We start from the raw sequence: 20505 nt of genomic DNA on the forward strand, positions 1-20505 counted from the left end.
TCCTTTCTTGTCTATTGGTCAAGTAACGCAGAATGAAACACGCGGAGTCACATTTTTACAGAACACTTTATTTACATGGCCCTTCACAGTGTAAAATAGAAACTTTATTCATGGAAATACTTACAAAAAGGCCATTTTCCACTGAACATTCTCTTTAAATAGTACTCTAGGGTTATTTACATCTTTACAGTGTATTCAAAATACTCTTTTGGTAGCGGCCTCTTCACAAACAAAGACAAGTATGGCAGATTTTGGTCCCTGTCCGAGGAGGGAGGGAACAGAAGAGGGCTGCCCTCTGAATCCGAAATCAACTCTTGACCTCTACACCTTAATTCTGGGTGTTTGTGTATATTTGAGAAAAAAAAATTGAACAGGTCTGACAAAACAAAAATATATATATATATAATATAGAATTGAGAGAAGAAAAAAAAAAACTACCAGAACCAAAAGGTAGCTTTTTTTACCTCCCCCGTTTAAATTACATTAAATAAACATTCTCAAATTTACACAAGTGCATTCACCGTTAAGTGACAAGAGGTTGGTTTGAGATTCATGGCGAAGGGGTTGGAGGAGGGGGGGTCGGAGGGTTAGGAGGGAAGGGAGTGGGTTGAGTTATTTGGCAGCGACCAGCACGTTGGGACAAGCTGGCATCCGAGACCTCGGTTCATCACGCTTCAGGGGACAACGATTTCTGTTTCATTTGAGCTTCTTTTATTTATTTTTTTTTCAGCCGAAATTAGCATAAAAAATGTGGGGTAAAAGTGTCTCCTGTGTTATTGCTGATTCTAATCCACTGGTGTGAGTTCCTGAGCGTTTCCCTCCTGTAATTTCAACATTTGTAACCAATGATGTTGCATCATTCGTAGGATTTTAACTGGTACAGCCTGCTCTGAAAAACACTGAATAGTTACGTTGACTATGAATCAGCTCATCTCCCACAAGTACAAACAGGTTTAATTCATTCTTAAGTACTACTCAGTAATATTATTCATCAGTTTGGTAGGTTAACCACAAGTTGATCAATTTAAAACTTGAACTTAGCCATACCTTTTATTTAACAGCATTGGAGTGCTTCTGTTAGTGGAGTGTAGAAAGTAGATAAAAAAAAACAAAAAACGACACACTCATCCTCCCACGGAACGAAACGCCAGAAACATCAGAGGATTGAAGAGTGGAGAAAAAAAAGGCATGAGTGAAGAAAGTGTTTCATGAGAATTTCCGTTGGATCCTGTTTGACCCTGAGTTGGCTGATACAACCCTGAACCCGTTCCCACACTGAGTGGACGTCAACATCATCATAATCGTAACATGACTCGACATAACACGGTCCTACACTCCCTCTGTATCGTATCCACCCATTAGATTTGACTCCTAAAACAAGAACACCATCGACTCAGGGGAGGACGAGTTCACAAACACTTCACCTGCAGCAGCTTCCTCATCTCACATCCTCCACAGTCCGAGTCTTTAGTCCATCCTGTGTGCAAACCAACCAGACCTTCAGTCACGTTGAGGGAGAGAGAGAGCGCAGAGACCTCTTAAAGAGCCGACTGCGTGAGGAGCTGGATGCCGCCTTGTCTCGTCTCTGTGTGGGTCCTGCTGAACGGAGGACGAGGGGGGGTTTAGAAGGATGCGGAGAGTTATTATCAGTTAAGTTCAGTTTGGGGGGGGATGAGCCGGTCTCAGAGAGTGTCCACGTGGTTCATGTTAATGGATCTGTTGTGGATTTCCTCCAGGAAGTTTTCCAGCTGCTCGATGAGAACACGCTTCTTGAACCTTTGAAACACAGTGAAGAAATATCGAGTTATGGTCAAATTGGCTCAGCTGATGTTAAAATCTCAAATGGAGTTCTGGAAAACAAGATTGTTCCAAACATAACAGACTTTCGCTGGTAGTAATTCACACCACAGGATACAGATGTGTTATCTGAAGCAGTTAAACTCTGTACCTGGCCGCCTCTTTGATGATATTTTGGAGGAAGATGAGCCGGGTGTCCAAAGTGCCCTGGATCTGTTTCAGGAGGAGGAAGATCTTCTCATAGTCTGGAAAAAAAAAAAAGAGAAGAAAGGTTTTTTTTTAATGTTTCTAAACCAGCCAAAGGCCTAATCCTACATCTCTGATCTGAAAATACAAAATGTAAAATATATTGGAGTTACACTAATGACTATCGTGGTGATAAAATCCATCCACAGCATCGCTGTCTTTGCCTACGTACGCCTGCCAGGTTTTCGGATCTCCTTGGTGATGAGTGTCCTCAGCTCGTTGTTGATCTTCGTCGTCTCCGTGTGAATGTGCTTCTTCAGAGCCGTGGGTGACAGGTAGCGAGGCGGCTGGTCCTCCAGCATCACCAACTCTGCTCCTTCCTCGCTGCCTGGCAGCAGCTCGCCCGCCTGGAGCTGTTCGCTCTCCTCCTCGTCCTCGTCCCCGTCCCCGTGCAGCAGGTCCTGAGGCTCCGCTGACGTGTGGTTCTCCTGGTGGTCTGCAGGCCCCGAGGGGTAATCCGACTCGTCCGAGTCTGAGCTGTAGTGGTTCTCATTCAGGTGGTTTATGATCAACTCAGGTTCAGGGGCTCCGTCACTCAGGTCCATGTCTGCAGGCACAGAGATTCAAAAATACAAAACATGTAGGAACATAAAGGCCAGTCAGTTACTGTGGAACTGTCTGATGCACGTCTCAGCCCTCACCTGATCGAGGGCTGGCAGGTGGTGTCACAGGAGGGGTGTAGGCCCTGCCCAGACGCAGCAGAGGGGACATGCAGCGTCGTCTCTTCGGACCTCCACCCGTCATGTTGCTGCTGTCGACAGGTCTCTTCCCCTTGTTCTGAGGGCTGGTCACAAACTCATCCGCCTCGTCAATCATCATGCCCTAAGAGAGAGAGGAGAGGACGTTCAAGGCAATACCTTTCTGACATCAGTTCCTTTATCGGCCTCATTTTCAGGCTTGAAGCGAGTCAGTACCTTCTTGTCGAGTTTGAAAGGGTTTCCGAATGTGTGCAGGCGTTTGGGCTGCTCGGGGTCTGCGTCTCGAAGAGGCTGAGGGGCGGCTTTGAGGAAGTCTTGGTAGTTGCCCATCTGGGCAATTGGCACGCTGTGGAGTTGGTCTGCACAGGAGAAAAAGCACCAAGCGGTGGGAGAGGTTTTTTTAAATTTTTTTTTTAGAAATAACAAGAGTAAAAACAAATGACCAAAAAAGCATCAAGTTGTCTTCAAATGGAGCTGCAGGTAACTAACCTGAGTCCTGCCCTCTGAGACTACAGACGCTTGTGTTGAGCAGATTTCTCCTCATCCTGCTGAGCTGGTCCAGCAGGTGGCTGCGGGGGATGTCGTAAGGATTCCTAAAGCTCTGTGGCTTCAGGCCCTGACGACGAGGAAGAAAAAAAAAAAAAGTTGTAAAAAAACATTCCAATTTTTTTAGGTCAGCAAAGACTATTTGTTTTCTAGTTATTATAGATGTTTGGTCGTGACAGAGTGGATGTGAAGGGGAAGCAGTTTGATAGAAAAGACAGAAAAACAGGAAGTACTGTCTTTTCTAGTTGTTGATTTTCATACATTTTCGAGGCTTTCTTTAAATGGAGTTTAGGCTATACGTGCTGTAGTTTGTGGTTTACTAGCTTCATACTTGTCTCGACACTCAATTAACAGCAAATGATATACAATCACTAGGTAGCCCAGTGGTTAGTGTGAACGCCCATATAAGGAGGATGTTGTCCCAGTTCAAATGCGATCTGTGGCTCCTGTCCTGCATGTCATTCCCCACGCCATGACCTCTGACTTTATCCTCAGTTCTGTCTTTAAAAAAAGCCTAAAAAATAAACCTTAAAAAGTGAAATAATCAGCATCATCTGTCTAACTAATTACGCATAAATGACTGAACACGTGTTGCCTATAAAAAGAAGAAACTATGTTGAGGAATAGATTTCGATATTTATACTACTGAGTACCTTGTTGAGCAGAGCCAGCTGAAAGCCCTGGAACTCTTTGGGGTTGAGCTCCAGGGGCAGAGCGGGCGTGTCTCCCGTCAGACTCTGCAGCTGCTGGATGAAGTCTCTCCGCTGGGCCAGGGACAATCCTCCGCCACGCCACCGCACCTTCATACCGGCTTCTGGAGGCAGCTTCTTCCCGATGGTGGCGATCAGGCGGTCGTACTCGATTTTTGACTGGATAACGGGAGCAGAATTGGACACGTGATTAATAATTATAAATTATTAATAATTAATTAATTAATAATTGTGACTTCATGAGGACTCAAATTCACTCTCAATCCCACGTTTACGATTCACTGATGCAAGCTTGAATACGTTCATGAGATGTCAGTAGGCAGAGCGTTGAAGATGCTAACTCCTATAAAAGCTGTTATGCCTTTCCTGTAATAACATAAAAGGGTTGTTCATTGGATACTTCTGATTTTTTTCGGCCTAATTCACATTTTGAGGGGGTAATTGCATGGGTGAGATTTGCCCTTTAACCATGTACAGTTTGTTTCCCTGAGTATGGAGTCGTAGAGCCTGTGGTCAGCAGCAGAAGAGGTTTCTGCACCATTTCTTCTTTTTTTTGTGTTGCTGTCTGGCTCTCAGGCTCTTCTGCCTGGATCCACCGAGGAGCAGCTCCTTCTCCTGTACACTCTTTGATTTCTGCAGCGGTCTGAAGGAGGGATCAACTTTTCCCTCTCGAGGCGTCTCGAGGTGCTGCTTGGCCTCGTTTGGAGTGACCTTGACCTTGCTGTTCTCCAGGTTCTGCTCCTCCAGCTGAGACACAAAGGAAGCCCTGGTTCCTCCAAACAATGTGTCGCCACGGCCAAAAGGATTTAACGAAAAACTCAGGAGTGTTTCACGGCAGCAGCAGTAACATGTCAGGAAGGAGCCGATGGAGAAAGCGCAGACATTTTCAGCGATTTCGCAGCATTTGCAAAGTTCCACGTTTTTATGTAAAGTTTTTTTTCAACAAAAAAATAACAGGGTCTCCCGCCCACGTTGGTGCTCCTTGGGCCCCAATTCATTTTCAGGGACATTATCCCCGCCCCGCCCAAAACCCCACTGAGACACAAACACATGATCGTACCTGTTGGCTGAGTTTCTTCAGATAGGAGACCACGCTGTAACTAAGGCCGTACTCCATGTTGTCTGCGAGCAGGTTTGGTGCTCCCATGATCCTCAGAGCCTTCCTCAAGGACTGTGGGGGGGGGGGGGGGGGGGGACAGAATAAACGTTTAAGGTTAACATACATGTTTATAAACCTAATGAAATGTAAGGAGCTGAAGAAAGATGCAGCGTGCACGGACCCCGATGTAATATGGAGGCATGGTCTTCAGGTAGTTCTCAAAGGACTGCCGCCATTTGATGGTTGGCTTGAACTTGTGCACTTTGATCAAGTCATCTGCGTAAGAAGAAAGAAGAGGATTGACTTGACTACAACATCCCTCAGATGTAAAACACTTTACGTCGTATAAAACAGCAATTTGACATCTCACATTTTTTACAGCTTCCAAAATCAGAATCCGTCTTTTAACTCTAATATATAATCTATTAACTCCAGTGGTAATAAGATAAGATAAGATAATCATTTATTCATCTCACAAACGGAGACATTTACAGTGTTACAGCAGCACAGCAGGATAGCAGAAGAAAACTAATGAAATGAGTTTCCCCACATCAGCAAGAAGGCAAAGAAGAAATAAAGGCACGGCACAGAAACAAAGAGAGAGAGGCACGTACGAGCAGATGAAGGCTGTGATGACGGGAAAAACAGAGAGTGCAAGACATAAAGTGGATCGTGGTCTTACCCAGAAGTGGCAGCAGTACGGGGTAGTTGTAGGGCATCACAAACAGATTGACACAGTTGAGAGCGGTGCTGGCCTTGAGATAGCCGAAGGGTTGGCCCAGGTCACTGTACTTGGCACTGTTACATACAAACACCTGAGACGTGGAGAGAAAACCAGAGGATGAGTGATTAATACTTCAACACACACACACACACACACACACAGAGAACATGTGTGACAGAAGAGAAATCCGGGTTGTGTTGAGTGGATCAATAAGTGTGTCATGATTCGATGAGGCCCTGCTTTACGACTGCAGCACAAGTCGAGCATCTCTTAAGTCCACTGACCCGTTACGCCTGCTGATGAAAAGTGTGATCTATTTCTGTGAAGATGACTGCACCTTCAGCACGCCCTGCTTTCACCTCATTTAATCTCCGTCAGACTTTCAATTTGGCTAAATGGGACACGGCCTGTGGAAGCTGTGTAGCTCTGAGTGCAACATGAAGAAGAGGTTTCCAGAGGTGTGTGTGTGCGTGTGGACGGTGTACCTGCCAGCAGGTGTGTGGCGACTTCCTCTCCAGGATGTACTGCGTGAGAGGCGAGGGCTCCAGCTCGTACTTGTCGAAGGGAACCTTGTCGATCACCATGGGCTCTGCGTCCAGACAGGAGAAGCGAACGTGGGGGTGGGCTGAGCGGGGGGGCTGTGGGGGGGAGGGGGCACAGGAGGAGAGGTAAACACTGCTGTAGTGTATGTTGTGTCACATTTAAATCGTACACTGTAAATATCAGCATGTTATCATTCAGACTTATTTTAATGAAAGTATTCATATTGATGCTGTAAAAAATAAAAGTGACTGTGATGAAGGCTAAAAAAGGGATACGTTTGCATTTCATTTTTAATTTCCAAATTAAACCTCAAGGGAACTTGGATAACAAAGCTCCTTTTCTGTCTCGAGGTGAAGTTCAATCTTCAGCTGCGTCATTAAAACTAAAAAGGCTGTAAAAGGTCCCGAGTGTGAAACCACCTTCACACGAAGAAGACCTGAACTGTCTCGATTCCCTGAATAATTAAGAGTCTGCTTCATCTGACTTGATGAGCGTCACGTCTCTGAATACTGATGGAGCCACAGACGAAGTGTTTCAGTTTTATTTCAGAAAAGTACAATCTGAATAAAGTTCTATCCGGATGCTACGTCATGAGTTAAGATGTGCATGTAAAAAAAAGAAGATTGCCTTCAGGAGTTTAAGGAGGGCTTTCTATTGAGCAGTGTTTCATTGTCTCTGTAAGGACAAGAGACAGGAAGCATGGTGGGACTGCACACGTGTCCTTAGGTGTTATGAAAACAACTGAAAATGTGCAAAAAAATAAAAAGTCAAAAATAAGAGCATCTCATCTCAAGCGCTTCATCCACTAAAAACTGTTCCTTCGTTTATTACACTGTTCGATGTGCGCTCCATAAAATCAGTCCTTTTCTTTTTATTACTTCCTTTAACTCAGAAATTGAAGTGGGGAACTGCCGGACCTTTTTACTGTCATTGTCAATAGAAATGTTCAAAAAGATCTTTTCTACGCCTGTGACTGTGACTTCTCCTCGTTTCATCTTCTATACACGTGCACGTCCTCGTGCACACCAGTGCAGAATCAATACAGAGATCGTCTTTGTACAACTCGAGGGTTATTCTGCTCTGGGTTATGAATGAAAGTGTCAGCTCCAGGTCAGAGATAAGAAATGCAACACATTACCATGCAAAAGCTTTTCTCACAGACTGTTTTCACCGACTCTCCCAGAGTGTTTCTTACCAGCGTCGGAGAGTTCTGGTCCGGCCAGAAGGCCTCTGGGATGGGCCAGTGACCGATGGGGACACCGGTTTTCGGGTTGGGTCGTACGTAGATGAGCTTGTGACAGCAATGCCACGGCTGTGGACCGGACTTCAACGCCTCAGGTGGAGCATCTGCACGGACAGAAAGAGTCCAGAGCAACTTACACACAAGAGGTCCGTTTTGGAAGGTACGGAAAAAAACAACAACATGAGAACTGCAACAGTGTGTGGGCAGTTTAAATACGAAGGTGGGGGTTCAAACAGCGACATCCACCAGCCGTTTATGAACAACAAAAGCTCAAAAAAAGAAAAATGAGGATTAGAAAAGAACAGTGAGTGGGAGAGAGCGAGGAGAATCTCTTCTAATCGCACAGATGCAGCGCGGCAGCCTTCAATAAAAAAAAAAAAAAGGGCTTTGAGAAATCAGGAGTCTCGTTTTCATTTTCATCAGGACAAACAGAGGCGTCTCTTACCTTCTAACGGAGGAGGGTCAGGCCCGGTTTTCTCAAAGTTGATCACCACTCCACTCTGGATTTTCTGCACCAGAGACTCCAGACACTGATTCAACATGCGCTGGGAGAACACGCTGTAGGAACGGCCTGCAAAACACAAAGGAAGGACGCCGTCATGACAACACAGACCTAAGAATGGAGTCAAACAAACATCACTGAAGGGAGGACTTCTTCGTCTAAAGAAGGTGCATCTCAGACGCAGTAATTCAGTTTTAAACCACTAGGGGGCAGTGGAACAAGCTGAATATTCAACACATGGAATCTTTTCTTACAAGCAAAAGTTTTTGACGGTTGCCATCAGGCCGAGAGAAACGGCATCATTCGTTTCTATTCTCTTCAGTGTCAAAAACAAAACATTTTTATTTCTTTAGCTGGGAACACGAGAGAGAAGCATGTGGCCTCTCCAACATCTTCACCAGACTCTAACTTGTGTGTGCGTGCGTGTGTGTGGAGCGGCGCAGGTTGTGCTCAGTGGCTCTATCAGGATTTTCACAAACAGCTGCCTGCTCCTGCTGGAACACACTTAAAGCTGAATTACGCCTTAAACGAGCCAGAAAGCAAAAAAAAACAGAGTTTGAAGCGGCTGAAAGGCTCCGAGCAGCTGGGAGAAGTGCACGGGCGGATGATTCCTCTCCTCGGTCACAATGAGCGAACACTTCCACAGCACAGTAGATACTGCATTAGTCCTAGTTAACACACAGTGGACAATGTTAATGAGTGTCTCACTGATCATCAACGTCTTAGAAAAAGGTTTAAGTTTAAGACTTCCTCCTTTTACAGACGACATGGTGGATTATCTAATTCAGACAATCCTCGAACGAACAAACCATGAGAAATCTGACCCAGTTCACAGACTGTACAGGAAACAAATATGCTCCCTCTCTCTCTGTAACACAGTACTGATAGCTGTTGCATTGCATGTGCATACCTAGACACCATTGTAGTCAAGCCTTCAGATCTGCAGACATGTTTATCTGGGGCGAGTGCAAACTCAACATCTCAAAGCCATTAGCACTCAGATCTAACAATGTGCTGACATCAGTTTCCTCCTCGGACATTTATCTCAAATTCTTTTTAAAAGCTGTTTTGGGTGTTTCGCTAGGAAAGGAAAGCCGTGTAGTGACAGGAAATGTTGTGAGAGAAACTGGGGGATTAACGGCACTAAACGGAGTCCAGCCCTCAGCGCTGGTGTATTTATGATGCATCTGAATCTCAGGAGAATCGATGTGATGCCAAACTAAAGTCAACAAGCAGTGACTGAGTGCTCGCTGCTTTTTCTGATCAATAAAGTTGGAAGATTTGGGATTCAAAGTTTTATGTTTTCCAGCAAAATCTGACTGTAAATGGCGGATGGAGGATTCCTTGAAGTGATCGTGTCACTACAGGCACAGAGCATTCAAAGTGCTCTTCACTTAACACTGTACTCAAACTAATGGAGCCGTATCAGCGGTTGTTTGTTTTTACAGATTTGCATGTGATGAAGCTCTAACGCTCTCTGTCTGATGTTGAAGGTCGCATGATTTAAGATCATAAATCCGACTCCTGGTGAATGTTATCTGATCCAGCCGTCCGTCCCTTTACTGCCTCCAACTTGACCTCTGGTGACCTTGTTGTGCACCCATTCACTCACTCATTTCAATGGGCCGTGGCTTTGTGTCAGGTCTGCCATCAGCAGTAATGGACAGGCAGCATGTAGTGTAGACTGTTACTGACAATGGAGCTGTGTCATGATCTGCATTCAGCACCACTGACACACAGCTTTGGTGTGCTCGTCTCTCTCTCCCTCTCTCTCTGTTAATCTTAACCTGCTATCGGCATCGTTCTAGTCTGTTCCTCATGCCGGCTGCTTCCACAAGCAGGCGGCATGAGGGATGAAAGTCCTCTTCTAGAAGGTGTAAGAATTATTCACAAGCCGATACTAGAAACAGAAATGCCTTTGACGCTGCCTAAAAAGTGGCCTTGGGTGTCGGTGAGTACGCCCGATCGTACGCCATCATTTGTTTCTTCTTCTTCTTTTCCAGAACAGTGACCGACACTGCAATGATGTATATAATGGCTGCCACCAGTAACTTCAGTTTTGGGGCAGAAAAGACCCAAACTTCAGGTCATTGGCTGTGTAACGCTAACAAACAACATCAGTGAGGTGCTTGTGAAGAGTAGCTTTAAGGGCAAAATGTCAGGACAAAGTAAAGGATTCGAACCCATGGCCGGACTAGAGCCTCAGTACATGGGTCATGTGACAGGTGTTTTTTTTTATTTGTTTTTTTTAAATTAAGGTAAAGATGATTCAACTGGGTACAACAACAAATAAAGTAATTTCATGTTTAAAATCAGGATACTGGAGCTGCTGCTAGTCTTAGCTTAGCTTACGTCTAGATTCCTTTCAGAGATCAGATCAAGACTTTACAAACGTCTTACACAGGCGTGCAAACATACAGCTTACTGAACTACTCCTATTACTTTGTTGAGTAATACTCTGTCATCGTAGAGAATACTTGATAACTCAACTATCAACTTATTAATTATCAGGATTATCATCTTTTGACGCAAAAAAAAACAAACAAACAGCTGGAGTTCAAAACAGAACATGGAATTTTTCCTTTAAACAGGAAATGAAGCCTCTCACAAACTGAATACTGATCAATAATCACTGGCTTGACTGTATACTTCCACGACTTTATGCAAGTGTGGAAAATCTTCCTGAGCCGAGAGGAACAATCTGGGCTTTCCATCCTTAATCTACCAGAACTCCTGAAGTGCTCTTGAACAAAGCACTTCACCTCTCCAGAGCAGCTCGCCGCTTAAATCTACGTGTGTTTACTCGGGGTCGTTTCGCTCCAACTAGTGAAACCTGCAAACACAAGTTAACTCTGAATGTTGAGCAAGACGGTGCCGAGACTTCGCCCGAGGGTGTCCCTCACTGGAAAAAGAAACAGCTGCCAAGCATCTCTCTCTCTCTCTAAGGCTCTCCTTTAAAAACAATCACATCATTCTCCTCTTCGTCTTTGTATTGACAGAGATGATTCAGCAGCTGCTGCTGCTATGGACTGAATTTAACATATATTTTGATAGCGTGTTATAAATACTTTGAGCTGGTCCCGGCATGTTCCAGGAGGCTCTGCTGGTGAAATTAGGCCTGTGTGGCTCCCAGGAGGACTTTGACTATTGCGCCTTTCCAAAATAAGATGATAGTGAAATTCATTTACAAGTTGGAGTATTTGTGTAACGGTGACATCTTCATTTCAACCTGCTGTTCTTCCTACTTTAAAAATAATCAGCATGACGTGAGAGACTTTAATTCAGTGTCTCATCCAGGCTTCGTAATGTCTCTGATATTATCTTTCCAATAAAGAATAAAAATACACAAAGGCTTTTAAATGCTCCCTCTGTTCTGCATTTTCCTGCGTTAGAGGACACAGTGCTCGGACCGTTCTTCACAGGCTTAGTGAGTCTCATCATGACGACTGAACTGACCTTTCTGTTTGAAATCACAAAGTCGCCTTCTTCTAAACGCGCCTCATAAACCAAGCAAACACCCGCTGGTTTTTATTCCGCCTACCTCCTGTGACCTCACACATGGGGGTGATTGGAGAATCGTCTGGCGGGACACCACCGAGGGGTTCGGGCTCCACCGAAGCGTTGCCGGGGATACGCAGAACCAGAGAGAACAGACGCTGATCCCAGCGGAAGGGCTCCTTGGTCAGCTCGCTACCCGGCAGTGGAGTGGTCAGAGGCAGATGGAGCTGCAGAGTGGAGGAGGGAAAAAACAAGACGATTGAGTATTGACGACAAAATGAACTTCCAATATGTTTGCAGACAGTTTGCTTTCGTCCTAATATGAAGCAGTGCTCATCTTAATGTTAGCTGTGGATTTAGACCAAAACTAAAAAATCAACAAGCAGGATGAGAAAGTGATAAAGTGCTTCGTTTTTTAGGCATCTAACTCATTATTTTATTCACCAACGGTGGACATTTTCACATTTGGTTTTCCGACTTTCTTTGTGTGTTTTTTTTTTTTTTTTTACATCTTTACCTATAATAGAGTCAGAAACAGGAGAGTGAGAGTGAGGGGAATGAACAACGGGAACACAGCCACAGGCTAGATTGGAACTATAGCCTCTGTGCATAAGGAGCAAGTGCTAACCACCAGGCTAGGCCCCCCTCAGATGCACATCTAACACCCTAAGCATGCTGGGAAACAAAGCTTGTAAGCTTGCTGTGCGATGTGAACCGTGCTCGTCTTTTAAGCAGCTCTTCTCCTTCATTAGGTCATTATCGTGCCTTTAGAGGAAACGGTGGTAAGTTGTTAAGAGTGACTGTCCAGTTAAAGACAGCAGGAGACCAGCGCGGTTACATAGCAGCTGGTCCGTACTTCACAACCATCGACGTTACAGAACCTGTAGCTAGCAGGACTGCCAACAGACACGGGTACGAGAGAGGGCTTCACTGAACACTTAACAGACTCCCTATATAAATGTAAACATTTTTAAAAGCAAACTCAAGCCCAAACTTTTCAGTCTAACTTTTAACTGAATCTCATTTTTGAGAGGAGGGACAATTAAGAGCAAAAGACGCTCATTCGCTGTGTTTCATTGAAACATGGTCTTCACGTTTGCGTGATCAAACAGGCAGCTGAGACCTCTGTCTGCCTCTGTGTAGGTGTTTGGCTGACCTCATCTTGAACTCCACCGCTGCTGGTCAACTTGTTGCCGTCACAGATGGCGATGATGATGGCGGGTTCGAGGAAGAAGGGATTCCTTCCCTGATAAACAGAGAGGGGGGGGGGGAAACAAACACCAGATACATTTTAAAAAAGCAAGACGTGTTTTTATAAACTTAAAGCAGATTTCAATATCAATGCAGCTGAAAACAAATGAGTCTCCAGTCCTGATTTATGAGAGCTGAGTTTCGGCTAGTGTGCATTTTTTAGGAGGTTTGTGGACCCTGAAATTGAAGACATAAGCTACGGTTTGTATTAAACTAAAAAAAATGATCCGAGCCAAGAGCAACACTCGTGACGGAACAAAGCAGCGGTATATTTATAGCACTTTTGAGGCATAAATGAGCACAGATGTTTCATAGTCGCGATAACAAACAGGGGATCTAAGTCTGCAGGAATGTAAACAGGAGAACGTTCACTCGAGAGAGTTATGAAAAGAAACGGTGAGAGTCTTTAGTGCAGAGTGACGGTGTCTTCACATCCGAGAGCTGTGTGCCTCTGCAGTATACGGGGGGCACAGTGCATTACCTGAGCAACTACTTGTCCTCCTAGACCCCCACAGTATTCATGACAGCAGCCCTGCACACTGATAAAATGAAAGTGGAGCAGCACATTTATCACCGAGCCTCTTCCCTGAGGGATCTCCACGGAGGCCGAAGAATAACTCGCCGGGTTAACAGAGTAAAACCTCGACATGGGCCGTCGTGTCATGTCAGCAAATATTCAACGCGGTGGAGCTCACTGCAGTCTCTCTCTCACACTCTTTATAAACGCCGTCCTGCTCCTGACAGCGGTGTGATTATTAATAGATGCGGCCCCGCTCAGCGAGGACCCCACCTGTAGGCTGTGGTCTGTGCTGAATGATGGATCTGTCCACTTCTACAAACAGACCACTGTAAACAAGACGAGGAAACTATCAGGATCCACTCCGCTGAAGGAGGTAACCATGACAACCTGGATGTTTTTGTTTTTTCCCCCCACTCCCCAATTTTCCTTTCATAATATCGAACGCTTTCTTAGCATGCTAATGAGTCGACAATGACGACTAAACTTGCCAGACGAGCGATGATTTCATCCGTGTCACATCAGCTCACTTAGCGGTTACTGTTGCTATGCAATTAGGCGTTTGTCTTTTTTGTGCAGCCCCCTCATGACAGCTTTTAAAATTAGACTTTGGGACATTCCATCAGTTCATCACTGATGATCAGAGCAGCAGCTACATCGGCTCCAGGAAAAATGTCAACTTGAGTTGAAAATACATTTTAAGCACATGTACAGTCCTATTGTTACGCGTCAAAATAAAGGGGGAAAAAAATCTCTACTTCTGGCAACAGAACGTGATTAACTTCTTTTTTTATAATTGATCAGTTTAATATGATTTTCAAAAATGCCCCAAAAGAATCCAACACTTGAGTTACTCAAATATAGAGGATTGCATCATTTTCTGACATTCATCTTTGGAAATGAAGCAGCATTAATATTGTGTCAAGGGTGCTACCGAGAAAATTAAAGAGGGTTTTATTTTTTCTGAATTCAAGCTGTTGAGTTAAGATCATTTCTGAAACATTTCCATCGATCAAATGTGCAGAGGGGTTTCTTTACATTTCTGTAATATTGTTGTAATTGATGTTGGCTGATTTCATCTTATTCTATGGAGCACTTTGAGCTTCATGTTAGCACGACAGGTGCTTTATCCACACAAACGTTGAATTTAGCTTTTTTTTTTACGTTACACCAAATTGTTCATCTGACATACTAAAACAGCTTAAATCATCTGTAGCTAAACGGAGGATCTGCCATCTAAGCAGCTGAGCAGTAAAACCTGTGGTCAGCTAACATCCACCCAGACTGATGGAGATCCATTAAAGTCCTGTTTATCACCCTGCTGACAAGTTAACCTACAGCTCAACATCACCGGTCATATTGTTTCCTGTCCCCCCCCCCCCCCCCCCTCCTCTCCGTCTTCTGCCCTTTCACTGCTCTCTTAATGAAACTGTGATCAGCGTTGGGATTACCCGCTGCCTGTCTCGCTCTCTGCCTCCATGCTCCTCTTCATCTCCCAGGGGAGAGTCATCTCAGACGCATGGCAACCTGGAGGGTTCTTTGTTACTGTAGCGAGCAGCACTCCAGGGCACTATTACCCCCCCCCGCCACCCCTTCATCTTCTCTCCCTCTCTGCCCCACTAAACATCTTAGCGTTCAAGAACACCGGGACGGGGAAAAAAGAGAAAAGAAAATCAAAGTTGACTTTTCTTTGTGAACCAACTGGGGGGTGGGAGAAGCAGGCGATGCTGACTTCTTGTACAGGACACTTCAAATACAAAGGAAGCCGATGAAAAGCCACTGCAGCTTTGACTTACAGCTGCTGAAGCTAACTAACGGAGAAAACACACAAAGTGTCTCGAGTCATCAGAGCGCTGCCTCACATTAAGCCGCAGGTAATAAGAGCTGCACCTGATCATGTGTTTCTCTGTCCGAGGCGAGAGGTTTATCACCCACATCTGCACCCGACGCCCTGCTTTTATATGATGACAATTAGCACTGATATAAGGAGTTTCCCTAACATTAAAACGTGTGTAACAGTTAAACACACAGCCTGCTGATAAACACGTTCAGCTGCAGCTCTTTCATCAAATGCTCTTTCACAGTAAAATAGTCAAGCTTCAGATAAAGGCAGAAATTAAATTTAAAAAAAGTAAAAACGTAAGATGGAACGCAGCTCTCGAGTACTCATAGAGTAGGCTAATTAATTAGCTAAAATTATACAATTATTTCATGAATGCTTTGGCTTCTGAAAATGTGCCGCATTTTGTTAGATGTCTGATTGTTACAGGACTGTGAGCTGAAGTTATTCGACACCAGCTGTTTAACAACAAATGCAATACAAAGACTTATAATATAGCTAGACTTCATTATTTTTGAGGCATTATAACCGTTTTTTTTTTTCTTCAAATATTGAGATATTAATTCATAATACATAATACATTTAACCACTCTCTTAACACTGACTTGGAGAGGCCATATAAACGCTGAATACACTCGTTATCTGTAATTGCAACCTTGGCTGTGTGTCCCCTGTTCTGACACTGACCTTGTTTAAGCTCTGAATGGGCCGAGAGGAGAGAACAGGTCATTAAATTAAAAATACAGTTAAATCAGTCTGTCATTAGAGGTCAGTGGTGACCGCTGCAGGACACAGTGACTTAACCTTGGCCTCAGCACAGTGCTGTTTGCGCTCACAGGCCCTCTGAGTCCGTGTCACTACAGCCAGCTTGACAGCATGGTTGGCATTTGACATTCAAACTCCCCCAGAGCGTCTTGACATTCATTATGAATGCTGTATCTATATACAGTATGTATGATGTCGATTGTGGGGGATCTCCTCTTTGTCACTCAGAAAATGCAGCCAAACATCCGCTACCGTTCGCATCGTCCAGACTTACCTCAACACTGGAAAACCGGCGTCCAGACTCTACGTCAACAATCTAAGGATTTATATTGCACTCGAGTACGGACTACTTTAAGGACTCCATTAATAACATTCTGTTTGTGAAGAATTTCCAAAGTGAAGGAAATCTTATTTGTAGATGAAGATGCGATACTCCCCCCCCCCCCCCGAGTCTGTTTCTGTTTTCCACTAACAAAGCTAAACCGCTCCAGTCATTTTATAATAACATGATGAAAGAAGGTTTTGTCATCTGTTGCAGATAAATCCTTATTGTGAACAGTACGCACAGTCTCACACAGCTTCTCTTTCAACAACTACCTCCCCAAAGTGGAAATCTGACCGGAGACTTCAACTGGTGATGTCATTAGGCGGCACTTTTTGGAAGTGCTCCAGTCATACCGAATCAGTTACAGACTTTGTGGCCTCAACGAAGATTTTCTTCCCCGTATTCAGCCACAATTAAAAGTTATGAGAATGTAGGTTTCCAGCTGTGGATGGACTGTGAAGCTCCGCTCCAGGAGAGGCTTGCTCTGAGATTTACAAGTTATGACTGATTTGTGCAATAAAACAGAAGTAACCTCGAGGGTTTGTGGAATAAAGTGCATGTTTTGTTTTTTTTAAATTGAGTCTTGAATCCTCTGTTCATGCACATACAAAAATTCTTCATCTCGGGTAGAGAATATTTAAATAATTCAAGGACTGTCTTGTCAAACAAATCTCTGTTTGCTCCTGACTTGAACAGAAAAATTATCCCAGTTTCAAAACTTTTAACAAAGTTGTCTCATTATTAGCTGCTGTGCAAAAAAACAAAATATTTTTAAAAGAAGCCGAAGAATCTGCTCTTCTTGGCACAGAGGGCAGCGGCACGAGTAAGAAGGTAGCCTTTTCACTCTTTAAGGTTTCCCTTGCAAAAAGTAGTGCACTCAAAAACAGCAGCCTTTAGCATTTAAATCATACTTTCACACTTTTTGTAATGTTTAAATTGTGTTTTCCAAGAGGCGCTGACTCACATCGATTTGCATCTCTTTTAAAGGGTTTCAAATTCTTGTCCACACCATTTACATCACTGAGGAAAATGTAAATGTCAAAAACGCCTCTTTTGAAAAAAAAGGCAATAAAACTTCACAGCACCTCTACTTAACTATCTACAGTTCTAGTAACACATATCTAAAGCTTGACCCTCATAGAGGTAGGATTCACAACTGATCTTGTGAATTTGAGCGCATTACTTTGGGCGTCTTAGCTCGGTGTAGCCAAAGAAACTAAATGCAAACTGCATTAACCGTTTTCCCTGTAAAGCTGCAAGAAAGCCTTGAAAATGAGATGCACTGTGCACTTTTGAACTTAAGCTAATTTAATATTTAAACTTTTTACATCTAGAAGATTATTAACACTGAGCTTACCCTAATTTAGAGCCTATTTAAAAGTATTTTAACAAACTTAAAATCACCACAAAATCTATGTTGAAATCAATACCAGTTACCAAAGCGAAAAAAGGTGATTTTTCTTGTCTTCATTATTTGCTGCTGTTGTAGGTTTGTGTCGTGAAAGTGTGTGGGGTCACTGTATGCAGGTGGTTGATGCTTGTAAGACTGGGGATAGGGGGAGGGGAGTTGGGAGTGGGTGAAGGGGGTCTGTGGGAAGGGGCTATATAGCAACGCTTCATAAACCTTATTTCCTCTCTGCCTATTCAGTGCTACATACCTGTCCATAGTTGTCTATCCCAGTCACTAATCTATTGAGATTGAGTAAATCAAAAGCGGTCCTCAAGGACTGGCCAATAGTAGTGAGTCCGGTTGCTTGGAGGTTCCTCAGCTCTGTCATGAATGTGGCATGGCTCTCTTTCCATCCAGCCTTTACGAGAAAACACACAAAAAATAAAACATTTCCATTAATGCAACAACACAAATATATAGATAAAAAAGAAAAAAGAAAAAAAAAGAAAAAGATGAGTTGAGCGCTCCACTTGTTGTGACCACCTGACTAACTCTGCTGAAGTGATGGTTAACTTTGAAGCTTGTATTTTATGATAAACACAGACATGGGTTGCTTCCTCTCTTGTCAAAGCCAATCATTTTTGTAGCATTGCAGCCAAACTCTTGCTACCCAGAGAGTAAATTACAGAGTTGCAATTTTTTTTTTTCTAAACAACTAAAGTAAGATAGTGTGTCCCCCCCCCCTCCCCTCCTCCAGATATCACCTCGCTGTATAAATAACACCCAGAGTTCCTTGCAGCTCACACTGAAACAAAATGTCGGCCATGTTTTAAAAGGGGTATGAAAGCTCCTCCTGAAGATTTTTTTTCCTCTCTACACAATTGATGGTAGTGATCACAACAACGTGGTGGAGCGATGGATGAAGGGGGGGGAGATTGACAAGTCAATCTGCGCAATGTTAAAGCCGGACAAAACAAACTCTACCTTTATCCCGAACGGGACGTCTTCAAAATTTACCAACATGTACCGGTCCCCTCGGCTCGCCGGATCTCTTCCTCTGAGCTGTGAGAAATGAGTAGAGAATTATTTTTTTTATATCGAGAGATCAAGGTTTTTTTGACAAAAAGGCGAGCTTGCAACAGCACAATGATGATCTGCAATCCCAAGCTCGGGGGAATCTCCCAATAACAATGTGTCCCGTGGTTACAGTACCTTCATAAAAGTCTCAACAGCGCCTTTTGCTATGTCCAGATAGGTAGTGCCCAGATGGGTGCGCTGGTTCATTGAAGCGGACGTGTCTATCAGAAAAAGTAAAACGGGCATTGTGATGGTAATGACACGTTCTGCATGGACTTGGTGTCAGTACAACCGGTCAAAACGACAAAAAAAAAAAAATCTTTTGTTCTCCTGCAGCCTGTATCACCTCTCAGCTTGCTTGCTTGCTCGCTCGCTAGCTAGCTTTGCTAACTGTCTGTCTCACACATTCTTTCCAAAAAAAAAGTGTAAGAATAGTGAGTGCAGAAGCCCCTTCCGGGCCAACTAAACTAAAAACCTGACACCCTAGGGGCAGGTTATTGATTTACGAGGGATTTTGATAATTTTTACAATATTTTGCAATTATTCCTAAGTTTCATAGTGACAAAAGTTCCCCCTCATAGTGAGTCCCTGCTTCTCCCTACACTGAATGCGCTGTGTCTTCGCCACTGGTTTTAATCAAAGCCCTAAGCTTGGCCCCGCCCCGCAAGCGGTCTTTCAGTACCACGTGCAAGAACAATCGCATTCCATTGGCTGCCCGGAGCCGCTCATTACCATATCCAAATTAGGCCAAAGCTGTGCGTCTCATGCGCATGCTTACTTGGCTTGCTTGAGAGGCAGGAATGCGAGGAAAATAGTCACTACATATGCTATGTGTTTCAGAATGCAATATATATTTGTGGTGATATGCTCGTCTTCTTTTGGCAGTGTATTGAAATCCATATTGTTTTGTGCCAAGGTCCGCTCTGAAGGCTGATTGCATAATCAACATGTACTTCATCCTATGCACGGGCGTGGGCTCCTGTGAAAGACAAGCCCGAGAGAGACTATTGAGGAGAAACTGAAAGCACCAACAGACAATATCATGCATGAAGCAGTGAAATATTAATCCCAGTATATACCCGGGGGTAAAGAAAGATTACTGGCTGGCAGCATTGCACTTTGTTTTCATGTGATTTCCAAATAAAGAGAGTCCTTTTTAGAGAAATATTCAGTGAAAGGACAGGTTTAGATGAATAGTCGCTGCAAGGGATTGACATGCGCGCGCACTCACGCCCTTTCTTTAGCTCTTTGACTTGGCCATCTGTACATCAAGATTAATAAATGTATGACAATCTAAAAAAACATTTTTTTTGTCTGGAAAGACATTTAATGAGTGAGATTTATGAAAGCAGTAGGAAGAAGGTAATTTGTTGCTTCCCATAAGTTTTGGACTTAACAAAAATTGCATAATAGGCCTAAAAAGATACCAAGTGATCGTAAAGGGGCTGCACTGAGTCAATTATTCTGTCTGATGAAAGGGGTATCTCCATAAATAACACATGACACTCGACCAGGCGTTTGCGATTGTGCAATGCAATTTACATAATGAAGCTCCTTAGAAAACATCATCACGACACTTCCGTAAAAAGAGAGGAGGAAACCATCCGGTAGCAGTCGATAGCAAAGATGAGGAAGGACTAATGCCTCTTGTTTGACAGAGTTCTCAGAAGCAACACGAACAACACTTCATATTCCGGTTTGCCAATGACACATTTTTCAAGATAAAATTGTTTA

General features: G+C 43.8%; 1 protein-coding gene across 1 annotated transcript; it reads right to left on the minus strand.

The window, feature by feature from the left end:
• Positions 1-47: 47 nt before the first annotated feature.
• Positions 48-19420, minus strand: ints6 (integrator complex subunit 6). The gene is made up of 18 exons (XM_079358150.1): positions 18907-19420; positions 18679-18756; positions 17963-18112; positions 12763-12852; positions 11650-11833; positions 8052-8177; positions 7559-7710; positions 6306-6458; positions 5779-5911; positions 5278-5372; positions 5058-5168; positions 3941-4156; positions 3231-3357; positions 2958-3100; positions 2685-2865; positions 2216-2590; positions 1949-2042; positions 48-1776 (listed from the first exon to the last, which is right to left on the minus strand). Exons 1-18 carry the CDS (start codon positions 19015-19017, stop codon positions 1683-1685), a joined length of 2613 nt encoding a protein of 870 aa, XP_079214276.1. The 5' UTR covers positions 19018-19420; the 3' UTR covers positions 48-1682.
• Positions 19421-20505: the final 1085 nt, after the last annotated feature.

This window comes from Symphodus melops, assembly GCF_947650265.1.
Source record: "Symphodus melops genome assembly, chromosome: 12".
In the NCBI taxonomy this organism is placed as follows: domain Eukaryota; kingdom Metazoa; phylum Chordata; class Actinopteri; order Labriformes; family Labridae; genus Symphodus; species Symphodus melops.

Bases quoted from the DNA above. Each gene is read 5' to 3' on its own strand.
- ints6 (XM_079358150.1), bottom strand. From the start codon at position 19,017: ATGCCCGTTTTACTTTTTCTGATAGACACGTCCGCTTCAATGAACCAG. The intron at 7,711-8,051 runs GTAAGAGACGCC...CTGTCCGTGCAG, and splicing joins TGACCCTCCTCCGTTAGAAG to ATGCTCCACCTGAGGCGTTG. The intron at 2,591-2,684 runs GTGAGGGCTGAG...CTGTGCCTGCAG, and splicing joins ACCTGCCAGCCCTCGATCAG to ACATGGACCTGAGTGACGGA.